This window comes from Oncorhynchus clarkii, chromosome 24, assembly GCF_045791955.1.
Source record: "Oncorhynchus clarkii lewisi isolate Uvic-CL-2024 chromosome 24, UVic_Ocla_1.0, whole genome shotgun sequence".
Taxonomy (NCBI): domain Eukaryota; kingdom Metazoa; phylum Chordata; class Actinopteri; order Salmoniformes; family Salmonidae; genus Oncorhynchus; species Oncorhynchus clarkii.
The window spans coordinates 35,294,668-35,318,129 of record NC_092170.1 but is presented as its reverse complement, the minus strand read 5'-3'; the positions used below and the strand labels follow the sequence as shown (position 1 = coordinate 35,318,129).

At 45.9% G+C, this 23,462-nt stretch overlaps 1 protein-coding gene across 1 annotated transcript in view; it reads right to left on the bottom strand.

Annotated features, from left to right (window-relative positions):
- Positions 1 to 2,232: 2,232 nt before the first annotated feature.
- Positions 2,233 to 23,462, bottom strand: part of LOC139382775 (arf-GAP with Rho-GAP domain, ANK repeat and PH domain-containing protein 1) — a 77,193-nt gene continuing 55,963 nt past the window's right edge. The window contains exons 25-31 of the mRNA XM_071126921.1: positions 19,906 to 20,051; positions 19,514 to 19,596; positions 16,793 to 16,852; positions 9,478 to 9,541; positions 5,268 to 5,426; positions 4,484 to 4,518; positions 2,233 to 4,407 (exon numbers count right to left, since the gene is read on the bottom strand). Coding sequence (XP_070983022.1) covers positions 4,501 to 4,518; positions 5,268 to 5,426; positions 9,478 to 9,541; positions 16,793 to 16,852; positions 19,514 to 19,596; positions 19,906 to 20,051 — 530 coding nt within the window. The 3' untranslated portion in view covers positions 2,233 to 4,407; positions 4,484 to 4,500. The remainder of the gene's footprint in view (positions 4,408 to 4,483; positions 4,519 to 5,267; positions 5,427 to 9,477; positions 9,542 to 16,792; positions 16,853 to 19,513; positions 19,597 to 19,905; positions 20,052 to 23,462) is intronic.

Here is a 23,462-nt window from a genome sequence, read left to right as displayed (position 1 = left end):
TAAGGTCTACACCTCCACTGTGCAGGTTGAGTAAGCATTTCACAGTAAGGTCTACACCTCCACTGTGCAGGTTGAGTAAGCATTTCACAGTAAGGTCTACACCTCCACTGTGCAGGTTGAGTAAGCATTTCACAGTAAGGTCTACACCTCCACTGTGCAGGTTGATCATCTCTGTAAAAGGCACTGTGCAGGTTGATCATCTCTGTAAAAGGCACTGTGCAGGTTGATCATCTCTGTAAAAGGCACTGTGCAGGTTGATAATCTCTGTAAAAGGCACTGTGCAGGTTGATCATCTCTGTAAGGTCTACACCTCCACTGTGCAGGTTGAGTAAGCATTTCACAGTAAGGTCTACACCTCCACTGTGCAGGTTGAGTAAGCATTTCACAGTAAGGTCTACACCTCCACTGTGCAGGTTGAGTAAGCATTTCACAGTAAGGTCTACACCTCCACTGTGTAGGTTTATTCATCTCTGTAAAAGAGGATCACTAGAACTGGTAGTTGCTGTGTAGATCAGTGAGTCTGTGCAGGGCCTCGGTCCATCCACAGAGCGTTCTGAGCTGTAAACTTCCATGATTATTTCTAATGATCTACGTTTGTCTTCCAACCTGACATTCTGACAGCACTACAGCTGCTGCCCCATGGCTGTACATAGACGAGGTAGACGAGAAAATGCCCTGACCACACACACACCTCCTGGGTCTCCTGTGTGTTACCTGAGGTGCAGGGTGACCCTGTTGTGTCGGCTCGGCTCAGGGCGATGAGAGGATTGCTGGTAGAACACCGTTGACACATACACAGCCTCCTCTGCAGGCTTCCGTTTTACGGCTGAGCAGGGACATTGTCATGAAAGACACAGGCCTAGGGAACGTGTGAGAGATGAGAAGTTGTATCCTTCCCCTCTTCTCCTGCAGAGAGTGTGTGTGTGTGTGTGTGCGTGTCATAGCTTTATGAATGTAAATAAGTCCTAGACAGATTGAATGCTGAATGACTTCGATGGGACTGTGATTAGAAATACAGACCAGCATCTACCTTCACATTGGATTCATCCAGACTTACCGTTAGTGAATTCATCTTAACATAGCTAGGTGGGACAAACACATGTCACAGTAAGTCAATTATTTTCTCAATAAAGTAGTTATGAGCAAAGTCCTTGACAGTAAGTAATAATATTATCTGCTACTCAGTCTGACCAGACGACCACAGAATCCGAGGGCAGTTTGTCACCATGGAAACAGTTGGGTGGTCATTCAGAGAACAGAATCCGATGGCAGTTGGTCACCGTGGAGACAGTTGGGTGGTCATTCAGAGAACAGAATCCGAGGGCAGTTGTTCACCATGGAGACAGTTGGGCGGTCATTCAGAGAACAGAATCCGAGGGCAGTTTGTCACCATGGAGACAGTTGGGTGGTCATTCAGAGAACAGAATCCGAGGGCAGTTGGTCACCGTGGAGACAGTTGGGTGGTCATTCAGAGAACAGAATCCGAGGGCAGTTGGTTACCATGGAGACAGTTGGGTGGTCATTCAGAGAACTGAATCCGAGGGCAGTTGGTCACCATGGAGACAGTTGGGTGGTCATTCAGAGAACAGATTCCGAGGGCAGTTGGTCACCATGGAGACAGTTGGGTGGTCATTCAGAGAACAGAATCCGAGGGCAGTTGGTCACCATGGAAACAGTTGATTTGTCATTCAGAGAACAAATTCAGAGGGCAGTAGGGCACCATGGAAACAGTTGATTTGTCATTTAGAGAACAGATGCCGACAGCAGAACGGAATGGTTGTAGTGTCAGAGCGTGCTACATCTCAGTCACACACACAGACTGTAGATCCAACGAGCATAGACTTTATTAAAACCATACCTACAGTTACATTCTGAAGAACTGCAGAATTACAAAAGTTATTTTCACATAAAAACACATTTATGAGACAGAGACAGATTAAAAGTGAAATGCTACATATGATAAGATGATTGAGCGTATGTGATATTGATGAGAATACAGAGCTTTTTGATCCATCCTTAGAGCAGTAGACCCTTCCTGATTCCTGACCAGTAGATCACAGGCAGTCACACTAGCGTTGTGAAACCAGTCTTACCGCTGTGCCCACGGTTAGTTTGTACTGAATTGAAAGAGAACATGAGCTCACCAGATCCATGCTGGTTGAACCAGACTACAGTCAAACAATGACTGCTCCACGTCATCACATAGTTAGGAGTCTAAATGATAGACACAGCTCTGGCTGAAATGTGTTTATTCAAGTGTACAGAGTACCAGACAGACGATCCGTCTTAACAAAACAGGAAACAGATCAGTTCTTTCATTGGACAAAAACAGATATGAGGGCCAGTGGGGGGGGTGGGGGCTGGCTGGCTGGCTGGCTGGCTGGCTGGCTGGCTGGCTGGGTTGGTTGGGTGAGTGAGTGGGTGGGTTGGTTGGGTGGGGGGGGGGGGTGTGTCTCTACAGGTTAAGACCTAGAAGTGGGAGTAATGATATGACTACAATAAGTGAACTTGGACACACACACACACATCACTGTCCTCCAGTCCTCTAGTCTAGTGGAACCAACTTAATGTCTAGTGATGGTCATGGTTGTCTAACAGTTTACCTACATACACGACCCTATTTCTAAATGGACAGAGTCCCCCCTTAACTTCCTATATGCTGCTCCCTCTGCTGGAGAAATAAATAATTACAGTCTAAAACATGGAGGGAGAAGACCGTGGGAGAGGTGATGTGAGCACTATACAGATGGGGGAGTCTTTAAGAGAGAAGGGGACACGGGTGAGGCTGACGAGATGAGGGTACAGGTGGGGGAGAGTTCACAACAGGGAGCGAGAGAGACGGTTCGAGGAGGGGACAGGGTTGATGTGGGACACACAGGAACAGTGACGGCTGGATTGTCGATGAAGATCAGCCCATTATCTTCAGGCCTCTCAGAGACAAACAGTAACAGTCTGTACTCAGTCAGTCTGTACTCAGTCAGTCTGTACTCAGTCAGTCTGTTCCAGTGACAGTCTGTACTCAGTCAGTCTGTACTCAGTCAGTCTGTACTCAGTCAGTCTGTTCCAGTAACAGTCTGTACTCAGTCAGTCTGTTCCAGTGACAGTCTGTACTCAGTCAGTCTGTTCCAGTAACAGTCTGTACTCAGTCAGTCTGTTCCAGTGACAGTCTTTACTCAGTCAGTCTGTTCCAGTGACAGTCTGTACTCAGTCAGTCTGTACTCAGTCAGTCTGTTCCAGTAACAGTCTGTACTCAGTCAGTCTGTTCCAGTAACAGTCTGTACTCAGTCAGTCGGTTCCAGTGACAGTCTGTACTTAGTCAGTCTGTTCCAGTGACAGTCTGTACTCAGTCAGTCTGTACTCAGTCAGTCTGTTCCAGTAACAGTCTGTACTCAGTCAGTCTGTTCCAGTGACAGTCTGTACTCAGTCAGTCTGTTCCAGTGGCAGTCTGTACTCAGTCAGTCTGTACTCAGTCAGTCTGTTCCAGTAACAGTCTGTACTCAGTCAGTCTGTTCCAGTAACAGTCTGTACTCAGTCAGTCTGTTGCAGTAACAGTCTGTACTCAGTCAGTCTGTTCCAGTGACAGTCTGTACTCAGTCAGTCTGTACTCAGTCAGTCTGTTCCAGTAACAGTCTGTACTCAGTCAGTCTGTTCCAGTAACAGTCTGCACTCAGTCAGTCTGTTCCAGTGACAGTCTGTACTCAGTCAGTCTGTACTCAGTCAGTCTGTTCCAGTGACAGTCTGTACTCAGTCAGTCTGTACTCAGTCAGTCTGTTCCAGTGACAGTCTGTACTCAGTCAGTCTGTACTCAGTCAGTCTGTTCCAGTGACAGTCTGTACTCAGTCAGTCTGTACTCAGTCAGTCTGTTCCAGTGACAGTCTGTACTCAGTCAGTCTGTACTCAGTCAGTCTGTTCCAGTAACAGTCTGTACTCAGTCAGTCTGTTCCAGTGACAGTCTGTACTCAGTCAGTCTGTACTCAGTCAGTCTGTTCCAGTGACAGTCTGTACTCAGTCAGTCTGTACTCAGTCAGTCTGTTCCAGTGACAGTCTGTACTCAGTCAGTCTGTACTCAGTCAGTCTGTTCCAGTGACAGTCTGTACTCAGTCAGTCTGTTCCAGTGACAGTCTGTACTCAGTCAGTCTGTTCCAGTGACAGTCTGTACTCAGTCAGTCTGTACTCAGTCAGTCTGTTCCAGTGACAGTCTGTACTCAGTCAGTCTTTGTTCTCAGCCTCTCAGTCCATACCAGGAGCTTCTTACAGGTCCTCCATGTATCCCAGGGTGCACTGCAGTTCTAAAAGGCACTGTGGTAACAGAGTCTCTCTCTCCTCATGACACACCTGGGGGGGGGGGGGTGTCGTTACTGGAATGTTCTGAAGACTTTGTGGGTTCTACGGCTGGTGGTCTATCCCCTATGGAACATACACAGACAATTAGATAACTGCACACACACTCTTACACACGTAGGAACTTTAGATAATGTCTCACCTTGTCTGGACCCATTATCAGACATCTCTAAAGAGCTGAGAGAGGGAGAGAGAGAGAGAGAGAGAGAGAGAGGGATAGAGAGAGGGAGAGAGAGAGAGAGAGAGAGGGATAGAGAGAGAGGGATTGGGAGAGAGAGGGATAGAGAGAGAGGGATTGATAGAGAGAGGGATAGAGAGAGAGGGATTGAGGGAGGAAAAGGAGAGAGGGACAGAAAGAGGGGGAGTAGAGAGAGCGGGGGGGTGGAGAGAGAGAGGGGGTAGAGAGAGAGAGCGAGAGAGAGAGAGAGAGAGAGAGAGAGAAGGGGGTAGAGGGAGGGATTAATTCATTCAGACTGGCTGACATGAACTCTGTCATGTGTAATGGTGAGTGCTAACAGTCATGTCTAACACAGTCAGTGTTCTGTATGGATTCAACATCCTGTGCTCACATTCAACCAGGACACAGACAAGCTTACGGCACGAAGAGACAACACAACAATATATGATCACTATACCCAACACACACACACACACACACACACACACACACACACACACACACACACACACACACACACACACACACACACACACACACACACCATCCAGCTGATAAGGGAAAAAGCCCCATGCACAATTGTAGACTCCTGTGTGTGTGTGTGTGTGTGTGTGTGTGTGTGTGTGTGTGTGTGTGTGTGTGTGTGTGTGTGTGTGTAGGGACCACATGGTCGACTCCGTGTCAGCATGGAGGTCTCTGATAGGCCCACGACTGTGGATTGGCCCCTGTGATTGGAGGATTGACTCACGCCAAGCGGGTCGGCGGTGAAAGCTGCAACGCTGTTCCGCATCTCATTCTCGCTGCCGCGCAATGGAATCAACGCCACATTACCATGACGCGTATCCGCCGGCAACGCACGGGTCACACGTGTTTGTACTGCATCCGCTGGCCACACGTTACCATCACACTGAGAGGGGGGGGGGGGGGGGCAGAGAGAGAGGGAGAAGTGAGAGAGAGAGAAAGAACAGCAAGAGACAAAGAGAAAGAGAAGTGAGAGAGAGAAAGAACAGCAAGAGACAAAGAGAAAGAGAAAGAGAGAAGTGAGAGAGAGAGAAAGAAGTGAGAGAGAGAAGTGAGAGAGAGAAAGAACAGCGAGAGACAAAGAGAAAGAGAGAGCAAATTATACTCTGACCTTAATTCAGAAAGAATTATAATAACCAGTGAATCATAATAACCAGTGAATCATAATAACCAGTGAATCATAATAACCAGTGAATCATAATAACCAGTGAATCATAATAACCAGTGTGACAGACAGAACAGTGAATCATAATAACCAGTGTGACAGACAGAACAGTGAATCATAATAACCAGTGTGACAGACAGAACAGTGAATCATAATAACCAGTGTGACAGACAGAACAGTGGATCATAATAACCAGTGTGACAGACAGAACAGTGAATCATAATAACCAGTGTGACAGACAGAACAGTGAATCATAATAACCAGTGTGACAGACAGAACAGTGGATCATAATAACCAGTGTGACAGACAGAACAGTGGATCATAATAACCAGTGTGAAAGACAGAACAGTGAATCATAATAACCAGTGTGACAGACAGAACAGTGGATCATAATAACCAGTGTGACAGACAGAACAGTGGATCATAATAACCAGTGTGACAGACAGAACAGTGTGACAGACAGAACAGTGAATCATAATAACCAGTGTGACAGACAGAACAGTGAATCATAATAACCAGTGTGACAGACAAAACAGTGTGACAGACAGAACAGTGAATCATAATAACCAGTGTGACAGACAGAACAATGAATCATAATAACCAGTGTGACAGACAGAACAGTGGATCATAATAATCAGTGTGACAGACAGAACAGTGAATCATAATAACCAGTGTGACAGACAGAACAGTGTGACAGACAGAACAGTGAATCATAATAACCAGTGTGACAGACAGAACAGTGTGACAGACAGAACAGTGAATCATAATAACCAGTGTGACAGACAGAACAGTGTGACAGACAGAACAGTGGATCATAATAACCAGTGTGACAGACAGAGCAGTGAATCATAATAACCAGTGTGACAGACAGAACAGTGAATCATAATAACCAGTGTGACAGACAGAACAGTGTGACAGACAGAACAGTGGATCATAATAACCAGTGTGACAGACAGAACAGTGAATCATAATAACCAGTGTGACAGACAGAACAGTGGATCATAATAACCAGTGTGACAGACAGAACAGTGTGACAGACAGAACAGTGAATCATAATAACCAGTGTGACAGACAGAACAGTGAATTATAATCACCAGTGTGACAGACAGAACAGTGGATCATAATAACCAGTGTGACAGACAGAACAGTAAATCATAATAACCAGTGTGACAGACAGAACAGTGAATCATAATAACCAGTGTGACAGACAGAACAGTGGATCATAATAACCAGTGTGACAGACAGAACAGTGTGACAGACAGAACAGTGAATCATAATAACCAGTGTGACAGACAGAACAGTGTGACAGACAGAACAGTGAATCATAATAACCAGTGTGACAGACAGAACAGTGGATCATAATAACCAGTGTGACAGACAGAACAGTGTGACAGACAGAACAGTGAATCATAATAACCAGTGTGACAGACAGAGCAGTGAATCATAATAACCAGTGTGACAGACAGAACAGTGAATCATAATAACCAGTGTGACAGACAGAACAGTGAATCATAATAACCAGTGTGACAGACAGAACAGTGGATCATAATAACCAGTGTGACAGACAGAACAGTGAATCATAATAACCAGTGTGACAGACAGAACAGTGAATCATAATAACCAGTGTGACAGACAGAACAGTGGATCATAATAACCAGTGTGACAGACAGAACAGTGGATCATAATAACCAGTGTGAAAGACAGAACAGTGGATCATAATAACCAGTGTGACAGACAGAACAGTGTGACAGACAGAACAGTGAATCATAATAACCAGTGTGACAGACAGAACAGTGAATCATAATAACCAGTGTGACAGACAGAACAGTGTGACAGACAGAACAGTGAATCATAATAACCAGTGTGACAGACAGAACAATGAATCATAATAACCAGTGTGACAGACAGAACAGTGTGACAGACAGAACAGTGAATCATAATAACCAGTGTGACAGACAGAACAGTGGATCATAATAATCAGTGTGACAGACAGAACAGTGAATCATAATAACCAGTGTGACAGACAGAACAGTGTGACAGACAGAACAGTGAATCATAATAACCAGTGTGACAGACAGAACAGTGTGACAGACAGAACAGTGGATCATAATAACCAGTGTGACAGACAGAGCAGTGAATCATAATAACCAGTGTGACAGACAGAACAGTGAATCATAATAACCAGTGTGACAGACAGAACAGTGTGACAGACAGAACAGTGGATCATAATAACCAGTGTGACAGACAGAACAGTGAATCATAATAACCAGTGTGACAGACAGAACAGTGGATCATAATAACCAGTGTGACAGACAGAACAGTGTGACAGACAGAACAGTGAATCATAATAACCAGTGTGACAGACAGAACAGTGAATTATAATCACCAGTGTGACAGACAGAACAGTGAATCATAATAATCAGTGTGACAGACAGAACAGTGGATCATAATAACCAGTGTGACAGACAGAACAGTGTGACAGACAGAACAGTGAATCATAATAACCAGTGTGACAGACAGAACAGTGTGACAGACAGAACAGTGAATCATAATAACCAGTGTGACAGACAGAACAGTGGATCATAATAACCAGTGTGACAGACAGAACAGTGTGACAGACAGAACAGTGAATCATAATAACCAGTGTGACAGACAGAGCAGTGAATCATAATAACCAGTGTGACAGACAGAACAGTGGATCATAATAACCAGTGTGACAGACAGAACAGTGTGACAGACAGAACAGTGAATCATAATAACCAGTGTGACAGACAGAACAGTGAATTATAATCACCAGTGTGACAGACAGAACAGTGGATCATAATAACCAGTGTGACAGACAGAACAGTGAATCATAATAACCAGTGTGACAGACAGAACAGTGAATCATAATAACCAGTGTGACAGACAGAACAGTGGATCATAATAACCAGTGTGACAGACAGAACAGTGTGACAGACAGAACAGTGAATCATAATAACCAGTGTGACAGACAGAACAGTGTGACAGACAGAACAGTGAATCATAATAACTAGTGTGACAGACAGAACAGTGGATCATAATAACCAGTGTGACAGACAAATCAGTGTGACAGACAGAACATTGTGACAGACAGAACAGTGAATCATAATAACCAGTGTGACAGACAGAACAGTGTGACAGACAGAACAGTGAATCATAATAACCAGTGTGACAGACAGAACAGTGGATCATAATAACCAGTGTGACAGACAGAACAGTGAATCATAATAACCAGTGTGACAGACAGAACAGTGGATCATAATAACCAGTGTGACAGACAGAACAGTGAATCATAATAACCAGTGTGACAGACAGAACAGTGGATCATAATAACCAGTGTGACAGACAGAACAGTGAATCATAATAACCAGTGTGACAGACAGAACAGTGTGACAGACAGAACAGTGTGACAGACAGAACAGTGTGACAGACAGAACAGTGGATCATAATAACCAGTGTGACAGACAGAACAGTGTGACAGACAGAACAGTGAATCATAATAACCAGTGTGACAGACAGAACAGTGTGACAGACAGAACAGTGGATCATAATAACCAGTGTGACAGACAGAACAGTGTGACAGACAGAACAGTGGATCATAATAACCAGTGTGACAGACAGAACAGTGGATCATAATAACCAGTGTGACAGACAGAACAGTGTGACAGACAGAACAGTGGATCATAATAACCAGTGTGACAGACAGAACAGTGGATCATAATAACCAGTGTGACAGTATGTGTCCTCTTACCTGGATAGTGAGGAAGGTGGAGAACCACTCCCTCATCTCTGTCTGAGTGTCACAACACAGATACCTACAGAGGGAGAGAGTGAGACAGGAGAAAGAGAGAGGAGTGAAAGAAAGAAAGAAAGAAAGAAAGAAAGAAAGAAAGAAAGAAAGAAAGAAAGAAAGGAGAGAGAGAGAGAATAGATGAGCTCCTGCATTTTTCAGCGTGTTTTCAGGAAGGACATACAGTATACTACCCTCTACAACATAACCTTCACTCCAAATCAAAACTTCAAGCCTACAACCTGATTTTGGATGGAATGACCCGGAAGGATTCCTACTACCAAATATTCTTATTTCAAAGCTATACAGCAAATGATCTGTCAAACAAACAACAGAAAGCAGAAAACACCATCCAACCTGGAACTGAGTGAGTCATGTTTAGTCTGAAGCAATTTTTTATTTTCAAAAGCCAAGAAGAAAGATATATTACAATGATATATTTGACTTTATAAGGACTGAATGCTAAATGAATGCTACCAAGCTTGATAGACAGAATGGATACAACTTCAATTAGCATGGAGGTGTGAAGTGAGAGATGTCAAAGCCCTTGAGCATAACAATGGCAGGAGAGTTTCACAGCCCCCCCATCCCAAATGCAGTGGCCTTTGAAGCCCCCACCCGCTGTTCAGAAGTAATTCAAATTCAGTACTCTCTGTATGTAAAAAATGATAAGGCACAAAAAGAGCACAAAATGAAGCTACTTATGGAAAATTGGTGAGTTGGTGGTTGAAGATATCCCTCTAGTGGTTTGGGGGCTGTGCTTTGGCAAAGTGGGTGGGGTTATATCCTGCCTGTTTGGCCCTGTCCGGGGGTATCGTCGGACGGGGCCACAGTGTTTCCTGACCCCTCCCGTCTCAGCCTCCAGTATTTATGCTGCAGTAGTTTATGTGTCGGGGGGCTAGGGTCAGTTTGTTATATCTGGAGTACTTCTCCTGTCTTATCCGGTGTCCTGTGTGAATTTAAGTGTGCTCTCTCTAATTCTCTCTTTCTCTCTTTCTTTCTCTCTTTCTCTCTCTTGGAGGACCTGAGCCCTAGGACCATGCCTCAGGACTACCTGGCCTGATGACTCCTTGCTGTCCTCAGTCCACCTAGCCGTGCTGCTGCTCCAGTTTCAACTGTTCTGCCTGCGGCTATGGAACCCTGACCTGTTCACCGGACGTGCCACCTTGTCCCCCGGACCTGCTGTTTTCAACTCTCTTTCTCTACCACACTTGCTGTCTTTAACTCTGAATGATCGGCTATGAAAAGACAACTGACATTTACTCCTGAGGTGCTGACCTGTTGCACCCTCTACAACCACTGTGATTATTATTATTTGTTATTATTTGTTCACATGTTCTGTTATAATCTCCACCCGGCACAGCCAGAAGAGGACTGGCCACCCCTCATAGTCTGGATCCTCTCTAGGTTTTTCCTAGGTTTTGGCCTTTCTAGGGAGTTTTTCCTAGCCACCGTGCTTCTACACCTGCATTGCTTGCTGTTTGGGGTTTAAGGCTGTGTTTCTGTAGAGCACTTTGATATATCAGCTGATGTACGAAGAGCTATATAAATACATTTGATTTGATTTGATTTCTTCCTAGGTTCTGGCCTTTCTAGGGAGTTTTTCCTAGCCATCTACACCTGCATTGCTTGCTGTTTGGGGTTTTAGGCTGGGTTTCTGTACAGCACTTTGAGATATCAGCTGATGTAAGAAGGACTTTATGAATACATTTGATTTGATTTGAAAAATAAAAAAACAACTCTGCATCTCTGCCCAGCCTGGTAAGAGTGGCCAAAAGGTTGTTCAGCATCCCCAGTAGCTCTGTAAGAGGGGTCAAAAGGTTGTTTCGCATCCCCAGTAGCTCTGTAAGAGGGGTCAAAAGGTTGTTTCGCATCCCCAGTAGCTCTGTAAGAGGGGTCAAAAGGTTGTTCAGCATCCCCAGTAGCTCTGTAAGAGGGGTCAAAAGGTTGTTCAGCATCCCCAGTAGCTCTGTAAGAGGGGTCAAAAGGTTGTTTCGCATCCCCAGTAGCTCTGTAAGAGGGGTCAAAAGGTTGTTTCGCATCCCCAGTAGCTCTGTAAGAGGGGTCAAAAGGTTGTTCAGCATCCCCAGTAGCTCTGTAAGAGGGGTCAAAAGGTTGTTCAGCATCCCCAGTAGCTCTGTAAGAGGGGTCAAAAGGTTGTTCAGCATCCCCAGTAGCTCTGTAAGAGGGGTCAAAAGGTTGTTTCGCATCCCCAGTAGCTCTGTAAGAGGGGTCAAAAGGTTGTTTCGCATCCCCAGTAGCTCTGTAAGAGGGGTCAAAAGGTTGTTCAGCATCCCCAGTAGCTCTGTAAGAGGGGTCAAAAGGTTGTTCAGCATCCCCAGTAGCTCTGTAAGAGTGGCCAAAAGGTTGTTCAGCATCCCCAGTAGCTCTGTAAGAGGGGTCAAAAGGTTGTTCCGCATCCCCAGTAGCTCTGTAAGAGTGGCCAAAAGGTTGTTCAGCATCCCCAGTAGCTCTGTAAGAGGGGTCAAAAGGTTGTTCAGCATCCCCAGTAGCTCTGTAAGAGGGGTCAAAAGGTTGTTCAGCATCCCCAGTAGCTCTGTAAGAGGGGTCAAAAGGTTGTTCAGCATCCCCAGTAGCTCTGTAAGAGGGGTCAAAAGGTTGTTTCGCATCCCCAGTAGCTCTGTAAGAGGGGTCAAAAGGTTGTTTAGCATCCCCAGTAGCTCTGTAAGAGGGGTCAAAAGGTTGTTTAGCATCCCCAGTAGCTCTGTAAGAGGGGTCAAAAGGTTGTTCAGCATCCCCAGTAGCTCTGTAAGAGGGGTCAAAAGGTTGTTTCGCATCCCCAGTAGCTCTGTAAGAGGGGTCAAAAGGTTGTTTAGCATCCCCAGTTGCTCTGTAAGAGGGGTCAAAAGGTTGTTTAGCATCCCCAGTAGCTCTGTAAGAGGGGTCAAAAGGTTGTTTCGCATCCCCAGTAGCTCTGTAAGAGGGGTCAAAAGGTTGTTTAGCATCCCCAGTAGCTCTGTAAGAGGGGTCAAAAGGTTGTTCAGCATCCCCAGTAGCTCTGTAAGAGGGGTCAAAAGGTTGTTTAGCATCCCCAGTAGCTCTGTAAGAGGGGTCAAAAGGTTGTTTAGCATCCCCAGTAGCTCTGTAAGAGGGGTCAAAAGGTTGTTTAGCATCCCCAGTAGCTCTGGAAGAGGGGTCAAAAGGTTGTTTCGCATCCCCAGTAGCTCTGTAAGAGGGGTCAAAAGGTTGTTTAGCATCCCCAGTAGCTCTGTAAGAGGGGTCAAAAGGTTGTTCAGCATCCCCAGTAGCTCTGTAAGAGGGGTCAAAAGGTTGTTTAGCATCCCCAGTAGCTCTGTAAGAGGGGTCAAAAGGTTGTTTAGCATCCCCAGTAGCTCTGTAAGAGTGGCCAAAAGGTTGTTCAGCATCCCCAGTAGCTCTGTAAGAGGGGTCAAAAGGTTGTTTCGCATCCCCAGTAGCTCTGTAAGAGGGGTCAAAAGGTTGTTTAGCATCCCCAGTAGCTCTGTAAGAGTGGCCAAAAGGTTGTTCAGCATCCCCAGTAGCTCTGTAAGAGGGGTCAAAAGGTTGTTTCGCATCCCCAGTAGCTCTGTAAGAGTGGCCAAAAGGTTGTTCAGCATCCCCAGTAGCTCTGTAAGAGGGGTCAAAAGGTTGTCTCGCATCCCCAGTAGCTCTGTAAGAGGAGAGAGGATGTTATCCGCTGCTGGCCGGCTCTCCAGGCACCAACGCATGAGTCTGAAGCCATAGACTGGCCAAACTCTTGTTTCTAAAAATGAATTCAAAGGCATTAATAAGTCATTTTTAATTTCATTTGTAATTAATTTGAAGTCACAGCCTGTATATAGACTATAATGATTTAATACAAGGTAATGTTATTTAAATGCTGAGCTATTTATGTCCCTACCAGCCTAGTGTGTCACACTCGCTAATGCTTCACAATGTATTTCTTTGTAGGCTCTAGCCTTGAAATAATTGAAATAATATAGCCTAAATAATTCATTTCTGTTCCTTCTTAGTCTCCCTGTCTGGCTCCTGACCTATTTAGAGAGTTTATATGCTGTTTAATATGACATGTAGCCTATCTGAAATGACGATGGAAAGGACTTGATGGAGATATGCACAACCCTCCATGAGCGATGAGTGAGATTTCCAACTCTGCTCACATGCTCTACTCCCAACTTCCCCTCTTTCACACACCTGCACAAGCACACTAAGACACACACAGTGCCTGGCGATAGAACCCTGGCAATAGAACCCTGGCGATAGAACCCTGGCGATAGAACCCTGGCAATAGAACCCTGGGCGTCAACACTTTCTCTCCCCCACACTCTCCCTCTCTTTCTCTCCCTCTCTTTCTCTCCCTCTCTTTCTCTCCCTCTCTTTCTCTCCCCCACACTCTCCCTCTCTTTCTCTCCCTCTCTTTCTCTCCCTCTCTTTCTCTCCCCCACACTCTACCTCTCTTTCTCTCCCTCTCTTTCTCTCCCTCTCTTTCTCTCCCTCTCTTTCTCTCCCTCTCTTTCTCTCCCCCACACTCTACCTCTCTTTCTCTCCTTCTCTTTCTCTCCCTCTCTTTCTCTCCCTCTCTTTCTCTCCCCCACACTCTACCTCTCTTTCTCTCCTTCTCTTTCTCTCCCTCTCTTTCTCTCCCTCTCTTTCTCTCCCTCTCTTTCTCTCCCTCTCTTTCTCTCCCTCTCTTTCTCTCCCCCACACTCTACCTCTCTTTCTCTCCTTCTCTTTCTCTCCCTCTCTTTCTCTCCCTCTCTTTCTCTCCCTCTCTTTCTCTCCCTCTCTTTCTCTCCCTCTCTTTCTCTCCCCCACACTCTACCTCTCTTTCTCTCCCTCTCTTTCTCTCCCTCTCTTTCTCTCCCTCTCTTTCTCTCCCTCTCTTTCTCTCCCTCTCTTTCTCGCCCTCTCTCTCTCTCCCTCTCTTTCTCTCCCTCTCTTTCTCTCCCTCTCTTTCTCTCCCTCTCTTTCTCTCCCCCACACTCTACCTCTCTTTCTCTCCTTCTCTTTCTCTCCCTCTCTTTCTCTCCCTCTCTTTCTCTCCCTCTCTTTCTCTCCCCCACACTCTACCTCTCTTTCTCTCCTTCTCTTTCTCTCCCTCTCTTTCTCTCCCTCTCTTTCTCTCCCTCTCTTTCTCTCCCTCTCTTTCTCTCCCTCTCTCTCTCTCCCTCTCTTTCTCTCCCTCTCTTTCTCTCCCTCTCTTTCTCTCCCCCACACTCTACCTCTCTTTCTCTCCTTCTCTTTCTCTCCCTCTCTTTCTCTCCCTCTCTTTCTCTCCCTCTCTTTCTCTCCCTCTCTTTCTCTCCCCCACACTCTACCTCTCTTTCTCTCCTTCTCTTTCTCTCCCTCTCTTTCTCTCCCTCTCTTTCTCTCCCTCTCTTTCTCTCCCTCTCTTTCTCTCCCTCTCTTTCTCTCCCTCTCTTTCTCTCCCCCACACTCTACCTCTCTTTCTCTCCTTCTCTTTCTCTCCCTCTCTTTCTCTCCCTCTCTTTCTCGCCCTCTCTCTCTCTCCCTCTCTTTCTCTCCCTCTCTTTCTCTCCCTCTCTTTCTCTCCCTCTCTTTCTCTCCCTCTCTTTCTCTCCCCCACACTCTACCTCTCTTTCTCTCCTTCTCTTTCTCTCCCTCTCTTTCTCTCCCTCTCTTTCTCTCCCTCTCTTTCTCTCCCCCACACTCTACCTCTCTGTCTCTCCTTCTCTTTCTCTCCCTCTCTTTCTCTCCCTCTCTTTCTCTCCCTCTCTTTCTCTCCCTCTCTTTCTCTCCCTCTCTCTCTCTCCCTCTCTTTCTCTCCCTCTCTTTCTCTCCCTCTCTTTCTCTCCCCCACACTCTACCTCTCTTTCTCTCCTTCTCTTTCTCTCCCTCTCTTTCTCTCCCTCTCTTTCTCTCCCTCTCTTTCTCTCCCTCTCTTTCTCTCCCCCACACTCTACCTCTCTTTCTCTCCTTCTCTTTCTCTCCCTCTCTTTCTCTCCCTCTCTTTCTCTCCCTCTCTTTCTCTCCCTCTCTTTCTCTCCCTCTCTTTCTCTCCCTCTCTTTCTCTCCCCCACACTCTACCTCTCTTTCTCTCCTTCTCTTTCTCTCCCTCTCTTTCTCTCCCTCTCTTTCTCTCCCTCTCTTTCTCTCCCTCTCTTTCTCTCCCTCTCTTTCTCTACCTCTCTTTCTCTCCTTCTCTTTCTCTCCTTCTCTTTCTCTTTGTCTCTCTCAACTGCGTGACTTTTCTGCCTGTTGTTGCTGATGGCTTGACCCAGCAGCACACAGGTGTGTGTGTGTGTGTGTGTGTGTGTGTGTGTGTGTGTGTGTGTGTGTGTGTGTGTGTGTGTGTGTGTGTGGGGGGAGGGGTGACCTTTCCACTCATGATCTCTTAGTAAAAGTATTTATCTTCAACTCAAACCTCTTTTTTATTTATTTATCTGAAACATACAATATAGTTGCAGTGAAGTCGCTCAACAACTACACCACATCAGTCATCCAACAGACTCCCATTCAGAGAGACACACAGAAGCATCCAGCATCCTGCTCAGGGGCACGTTGACAGATCTCCCACAAGGCCAAAAAACATGAACCCGAACCCTTCAAGATCCCCCCCACAGTTCCCCAATAGCTGTCCCTCAACCATCTGAGACCTCTCCACCCCTCAACCATCCGAGACCACTCCCACCCTCAACCATCTGAGACCAACCATATTGGGTAGACAGACCAGTTCCCTACCTCCCCCAGCTCCCACCCGCCTCTTCCATTTTTGGGGCAATGCTGTAATCAATTGGTTGTACTCTTGGATTGAGCAGACATTCCCGTACAATTCTGATAACTCCATGAAGGACATAACTCTACCATTACAATTTACAATATCATTTAAGAACAAAATTCCCTTTTCAAACATCTTTCCCATAAATACAGGTATTTTATCAACCAGCACATTTGAGTTCAGCCATAATATTTGTTGTAATATTTGTTCTATCTTTTCAAGGAGATGAAATTGAAAATGTAGCCTTCATCCTCTTTCTATCTCGCATCATACCCCCACTGCTGATATCATACCCCCACTGCTGACATCATACCCCCACTGCTGACATCATACCCCCACTGCTGACATCATACCCCCACTGCTGACATCATACCCCCACTACTGACATCTGTTCCCTGGTGTAGCTCAGTAAGTTCTAGAGAAATACAGGACATGCTGTATAGCACACACACACACACACACACACACACACACACACACACACACACACACACACACACACACACACACACACACACACACAGGAGACACAGGAGACACACACATTCAGGGACTCACCATTGCTGCCTCTCTGGCTTCTCCTGTTTTTCACTTCCATTGATCACAGTCAGACCCCAACTACAGAGAGAGAGAGATAGGAAACATCACAGTCAGACCCCGACTACAGAGAGATAGATAAAGAGAGATAGGAAACATTAACTTCTTATGGCTGCAGGGGCAGTATTGAGTAGCTTGGATGAAAAGGTGCCCAGAGTAAACTTCCAGCTCCTCAGTCTCAGTTGCTAAAATATGCATATTATTATTAGTATTGGATAGAAAACACTCTAAAGATTCCAAAACTGTCAAACTATTGTCTGTGAGTATAACAGAACTGATATTACAGGCGAAACCCTGAGGAAAATCAAACCAGGAAGTGGCTTCTATTTTGAAAACTCCATGTTCCATAGCCTCTGCTCCATTTAAAGGGATATCAACCAGATTCCTTTTCCTATCGCTTCCTCAAGGGGTCAACAGTCTTCAGACATAGTTTCAGGCTTTTATTTTGAAAAATGAGCCAGAACGATAACATTGCGTCAGGTGTTCGCATGAGTTTTGCTCACGCAACAGAGTTTGGGCTGCCATTGCCTTTCCCTCTCCTACTGATAAAGACATTTGCGGTTGATATATTATCGATTATATATTTTAAAAAGAAGCTGAGGATTGATTATAAAAAACGTTTGACATGTTTCTGTGGACATTACGGAAACTATTTGGAATTTGTCCACGTTGTCGTGACCGCTCTTTCCTGTGGATTTATGAACATAACGCGCCAAACAAACTGAGGTATTTTGGGTATAAAAATAATCTTTATGGAACAAAAGGAACATTTATTGTGTAACTGGGAGTCTTGTGAGTGAAAACATCCGAAGATCATCAAAGGTAAACAATTAATTTGATTGCTTTTCTGATTTTCGTGACCAAGCTACTTGATGCTAAGTGTACATAATGTTTGTCGAGCGATCAATAAACTTACACAAACACTTGGATTGCTTTCGCTGTAAAGCATATTTTCAAAATCTGACACGACAGGTGGATTACCAAAGACTAAACTGTGTTTTCCTATATTGCACTTGTGATTTCATGAATATAAATATTTTTAGTAATATTGTTTGAATGTGGCGCTATGCAATTCAGCGGTTGTTGATGACAATTATCCTGTTAACGGGTTGCAGCCATAACAAGTTAACCTGTTGAGTGTAGGGGGCAGCATTTTGAAGTTTGGATGAAAAACGTACCCAAATGAAACTGCCTATTTCTCAGGCCCAGAATCTACAATATGCACATAATTGTCAGATTAGGGCAGAAAACACTCTAAAGTTTCCAAAACTGTCAAAATATTGCCTGTGAGTATAACAGAACTGATATTGCAGGCGAAAACCTGAGGAAAATCCAACAAGGAAGTACCTAAGAGAAACGAATCTCCCTGTTCCATGGCATGCCTTCCCTCCATTTAAAGGGATATCAACCAGATTCCTTTCCCTATGGCTTCCACACTGTGTGAACAGTCTTTAGACATCGTTTCAGGCTTTTATTCTGAAAAATGAGCGAGAAGAATCACATCGTGTCAGCGAATGGCTGGGTGCCAGCAGAGTTTTGCATGCGCAACAGCTTGGAGCAGACATTTTCTCTCTCTCTCCTATTGAAGAAGGTACAGTCCCGGTTGAATTATTATCAATTATTTATTGTAAAAACAACCTGAGGATTGATTATAAAAAACATTTGATATGTTTCTACAAACTTTACGGATACTATTTGGAATTTTCGTCTGTCCGGTCGTGACTGCTCGAGCCTGTGGATTACTAAACAAAACACGCCAACCAAATGGAGGTATTTTGGATATAAAAATAATCTTTATGGAACAAAAGGAACATTTATTGTGTAACTGGGAGTCTGGTGAGTGCAAACATCCGAAGATCATCAAAGTTAAGCGATTAATTTTATTGCTTTTCTGACTTTCGTGACCAATCTACTTTGCTGCTAGCTGTTTGTAATGATTTGTCTGCTGAGAGAGATGTCCTAACATAAACGCTTGGATAGCTTTTGCTGTAAAAAAAGTTTTTTAAATCTGACATGCCAGGTGGATTAACAACAAACCAAGCTGTGTTTTGCTATATTGCACTTGTGATTTCATGAAAATTAAATATTTTTAGTAATTCAATTTGAATTTGAGACTCTGCAATTCATCGGGTGTGTGGCGAAAATGATCCCGCTAACGGGATGGGTGCGCCAAGATTAAGTGAGTGGAGATTTAGCAGCAGACAGACAGACAAAAGAGACGGTATAGGACTGTCCTGCCTTCTCAACTGTCAGCTACTGTTCTCCAGTCACTAAAGAACAGGACTGTGGAGTGAGACTGCTCTATAACAGTCTCTCTCTCTCTCTCTCTCTCAGAGAGAGGGAGAGGGGAAAGACAAGGAGAGGGTGAGACACAGGGAGAGGTGTTCTGACCAGTTGGGTGGTCATGGGACAGGCAGGAGGAGAGGACAGAGAGGTGCTCTGACCAGGCAGGAGGAGAGAACAGAGAGGTGTTCTGATCAGGCAGGAGGAGAAAACAGAGAGGTGACCTGACCAGGCAGGAGGAGAGGACAGAGAGGTGACCTGACCAGGCAGGAGGAGAAAACAGAGAGGTGACCTGACCAGGCAGGAGGAGAGGACAGAGAGGTGACCTGACCAGGCAGGAGGGGAGGACAGAGAGGTGACCTGACCAGGCAGGAGGAGAGAACAGAGAGGTGACCTGACCAGGTGGGTGGTCGTAGTTTCTTCTTGATGCCTAGATAGACCCTCAGGTTCTTCACCTGCCATTCCCTCTCTGGACGATTACTCTACAGGGACACAAAACAGACAGATTAGATGTTTAGATGTTTTTGTGTGTGTGTGTGTGTGTGTGTGTTTTGTGTGTGTGTGTGTGTTTTTTGTGTGTGTTTTGTGTGTGTGTGTGTGTGTGTGTGTGTGTGTGTGTGTGTTATGTGTGTTTTTTGTGTGTGTTTTTTGTGTGTGTGTTTTTTTTGTGTGTGTGTGTGTTTTGTGTGTGTGTGTATGTGTGTGTGTGTGTGTGTGTGTGTGTGTGTGTGTGTGTGTGTGTGTGTGTGTGTGTGTGTGTGTGTGTGTGTGTGTGTGTGTGTGTCTCTTACCCGCACTTCCTTGTACATCCTGAGGGAGACAGTGCTCAGGATGAAGTAGCGGTCGTGGAAGCTGCCGGTATTCAGTCCCAATCCCAGAATGCTCCTCTCCTCCCGGAACTTCACCATCCCGTGCTTGGACACATCCACTTTACTGGCTATGGGGGGACGGATCGTACCAAATCAGAAACAGCATAGGGGTAATAGCAGAGCTGAGAAGTCAATTAAATTGTGTGTGTGTGTGTGCTGAGAACGTTCATATATGTATTTTGTTCTCAATGGGAGTGAACAGACTGTTTTGCAGCACAGACTGGAATATGTTCTGAGATTCCTCCAATGGCATTGAGGAGTACACCACATCTCGTCGGATGTGGCAGGGCTTGCAAACCATTACAGACAACAAAGGGAAGCACAGCCGAGAGCTGCCCAGTGACACGAGCCTACCAGACGAGCTAAACCACTTCTATGCTCGCTTCGAAGAAAATAACACTGAAACATGCATGAGAGCACCAGCTGTACCGGAAGACTTGTGATCCCTCTCCCCACAGTCGATGTGAGTAAGACCTTTAGACAGGTCAACATTCACATGGCCGCATGGCCAGATGGATTACCAGGATGTGTACTGCAAGCATGCGCTGACCAACTAGCAAGTGTCTTCACTGACATTTTCAACCTCTCCCTGTCCGAGTCTGTAATACCAACATGTTTTAAGCAGACCACCATAGTCCCTGTGCCCAATAATTCTAAGGTAACGTGCCTAAATGACTACCAACCCGTAGTACTCACATCTGTAGCCATGAAGTGCTTTCAAAGGCTGGTCATGCCTCACATCCACACACTCATCCCAGAAACCCTCCAATTTGCATACCGCCCCAACAGATCCACAGATGACGCAGTCTCTATTACACTCCACACTGCCCTCTACCACCTGGACAAAAGGAACACCTATGTGAGAATGCTTTTCATTGACTTCAGCTCAGCTTTCAACACCATAGTACCCTCAAAGCTCATCACTAAGCTAAGGACCCTGGGACTAAACACCTCCCTCTGCAACTGGTTCCTGGACTTCCTGACTATCTGTCCCCAGGTGGTAAGGGTAGGTAACAACACATCCGCCACGCCGCTCCTCAACATGGGGGCCCCTCAGGGGTGCGTGCTCTTGCCCCCTCCTATACTCCTTGTTCACTCATGACTGAATGGCCAGGCACGATTCCAACACTATCATTAAGTTTGCCGATGACACAACAGTGGTAGGCCTGATCACCGACAACGACGAGACAGCCTATAGGGAGGAGATCAGAGAACTGGCAGTGTGGTGCCAGGACAACAACCTCTCCCTCAATGTGATCAAGACAAAGGAGATGATTGTGGACTGTGGAAAAGAGGACCGAGCACGCCCCCATCGACGGGCTGCAGTGGAGCAGGTTGAGAGCTTCAAGTTCCTTGCTGTCCACATCACCAACAAACTAACATGGTCCAAGCACACCATGACGGTCGTGAAGAGGGCACGACAAAACCTATTCCGCCTCAGGAGACTGAAAAGATTTGGCATGGGTCCCCAGATCCTCAAAAGGTTCTACAGCTGCACCATCGAGAGCATCCTGACTGGTTGCATCACGGCCTGGTACGGCAACTGCTCGGCCTCCGACTGCAAGGCACTACAGAGGGGAGTGCGAATGGCCCAGTACACCACTGGACCTCTTTACCAGGCGGTGTCAGAGGAAGGCCTTAAACATTTTCAAAGACTCTTGCCATCCAAGTCATATACTGTTCTCTCTGCTACCACACGGCAAGCGGTACTGGAGCGCCATGTCTTGGTCCAAGAGGCTTCTAAACAGCTTCTACACCTTCTATCCACCACTCTCTGTTGTCATCTATGCATTGTCACTTTAATTAACTCTACCTACATGTACATACTACCTCAACTAACCGGTGCCACCACACATTGACTCTGTACCGGTACCCCCCTGTATATAGCCTCCACATTGTCTCTGTACCAGTACCCCCCTGTATATAGCCTCCACATTGACTCTGTACCAGTACCCCCCTGTATATAGCCTCCACATTGTCTCTGTACCAGTACCCCCCTGTATATAGCCTCCACATTGTCTCTGTACCAGTACCCCCCTGTATATAGCCTCCACATTGTCTCTGTACCAGTACCCCCCTGTATATAGCCTCCACATTGACTCTGTACCAGTACCCCCTGTATATAGCCTCCACATTGTCTCTGTACCAGTACCCCCTGTATATAGCCTCCACATTGTCTCTGTACCAGTACCCCCCTGTATATAGCCTCCACATTGTCTCTGTACCAGTACCCCCTGTATATAGCCTCCACATTGTCTCTGTACCAGTACCCCCCTGTATATAGCCTCCACATTGTCTCTGTACCAGTACCCCCTGTATATAGCCTCCACATTGTCTCTGTACCAGTACCCCCCTGTATATAGCCTCCACATTGACTCTGTACCAGTACCCCCCTGTATATAGCCTCCACATTGTCTCTGTACCAGTACCCCCCTGTATATAGCCTCCACATTGACTCTGTACCAGTACCCCCCTGTATATAGCCTCCACATTGTCTCTGTACCAGTACCCCCCTGTATATAGCCTCCACATTGACTCTGTACCAGTACCCCCTGTATATAGCCTCCACATTGTCTCTGTACCAGTACCCCCTGTATATAGCCTTCACATTGTCTCTGTACCAGTACCCCCCTGTATATAGCCTCCACATTGTCTCTGTACCAGTACCCCCCTGTATATAGCCTCCACATTGTCTCTGTACCAGTACCCCCTGTATATAGCCTCCACATTGTCTCTGTACCAGTACCCCCCTGTATATAGCCTCCACATTGTCTCTGTACCAGTACCCCCCTGTATATAGCCTCCACATTGTCTCTGTACCAGTACCCCCCTGTATATAGCCTCCACATTGTCTCTGTACCAGTACCCCCTGTATATAGCCTCCACATTGTCTCTGTACCAGTACCCCCCTGTATATAGCCTCTACATTGTCTCTGTACCAGTACCCCCCTGTATATAGCCTCCACATTGCCTCTGTTCCCAGTACCCCCCTGTATATAGCCTCCACATTGTCTCTGTACCAGTACCCCCCTGTATATAGCCTCCACATTGTCTCTGTACCAGTACCCCCTGTATATAGCCTCCACATTGTCTCTGTACCAGTACCCCCCTGTATATAGCCTCCACATTGTCTCTGTACCAGTACCCCCTGTATATAGCCTCCACATTGTCTCTGTACCAGTACCCCCCTGTATATAGCCTCCACATTGTCTCTGTACCAGTACCCCCTGTATATAGCCTCCACATTGTCTCTGTACCAGTACCCCCCTGTATATAGCCTCCACATTGTCTCTGTACCAGTACCCCCTGTATATAGCCTCCACATTGTCTCTGTACCAGTACCCCCCTGTATATAGCCTCCACATTGACTCTGTACCAGTACCCCCCTGTATATAGCCTCCACATTGTCTCTGTACCAGTACCCCCCTGTATATAGCCTCCACATTGACTCTGTACCAGTACCCCCCTGTATATAGCCT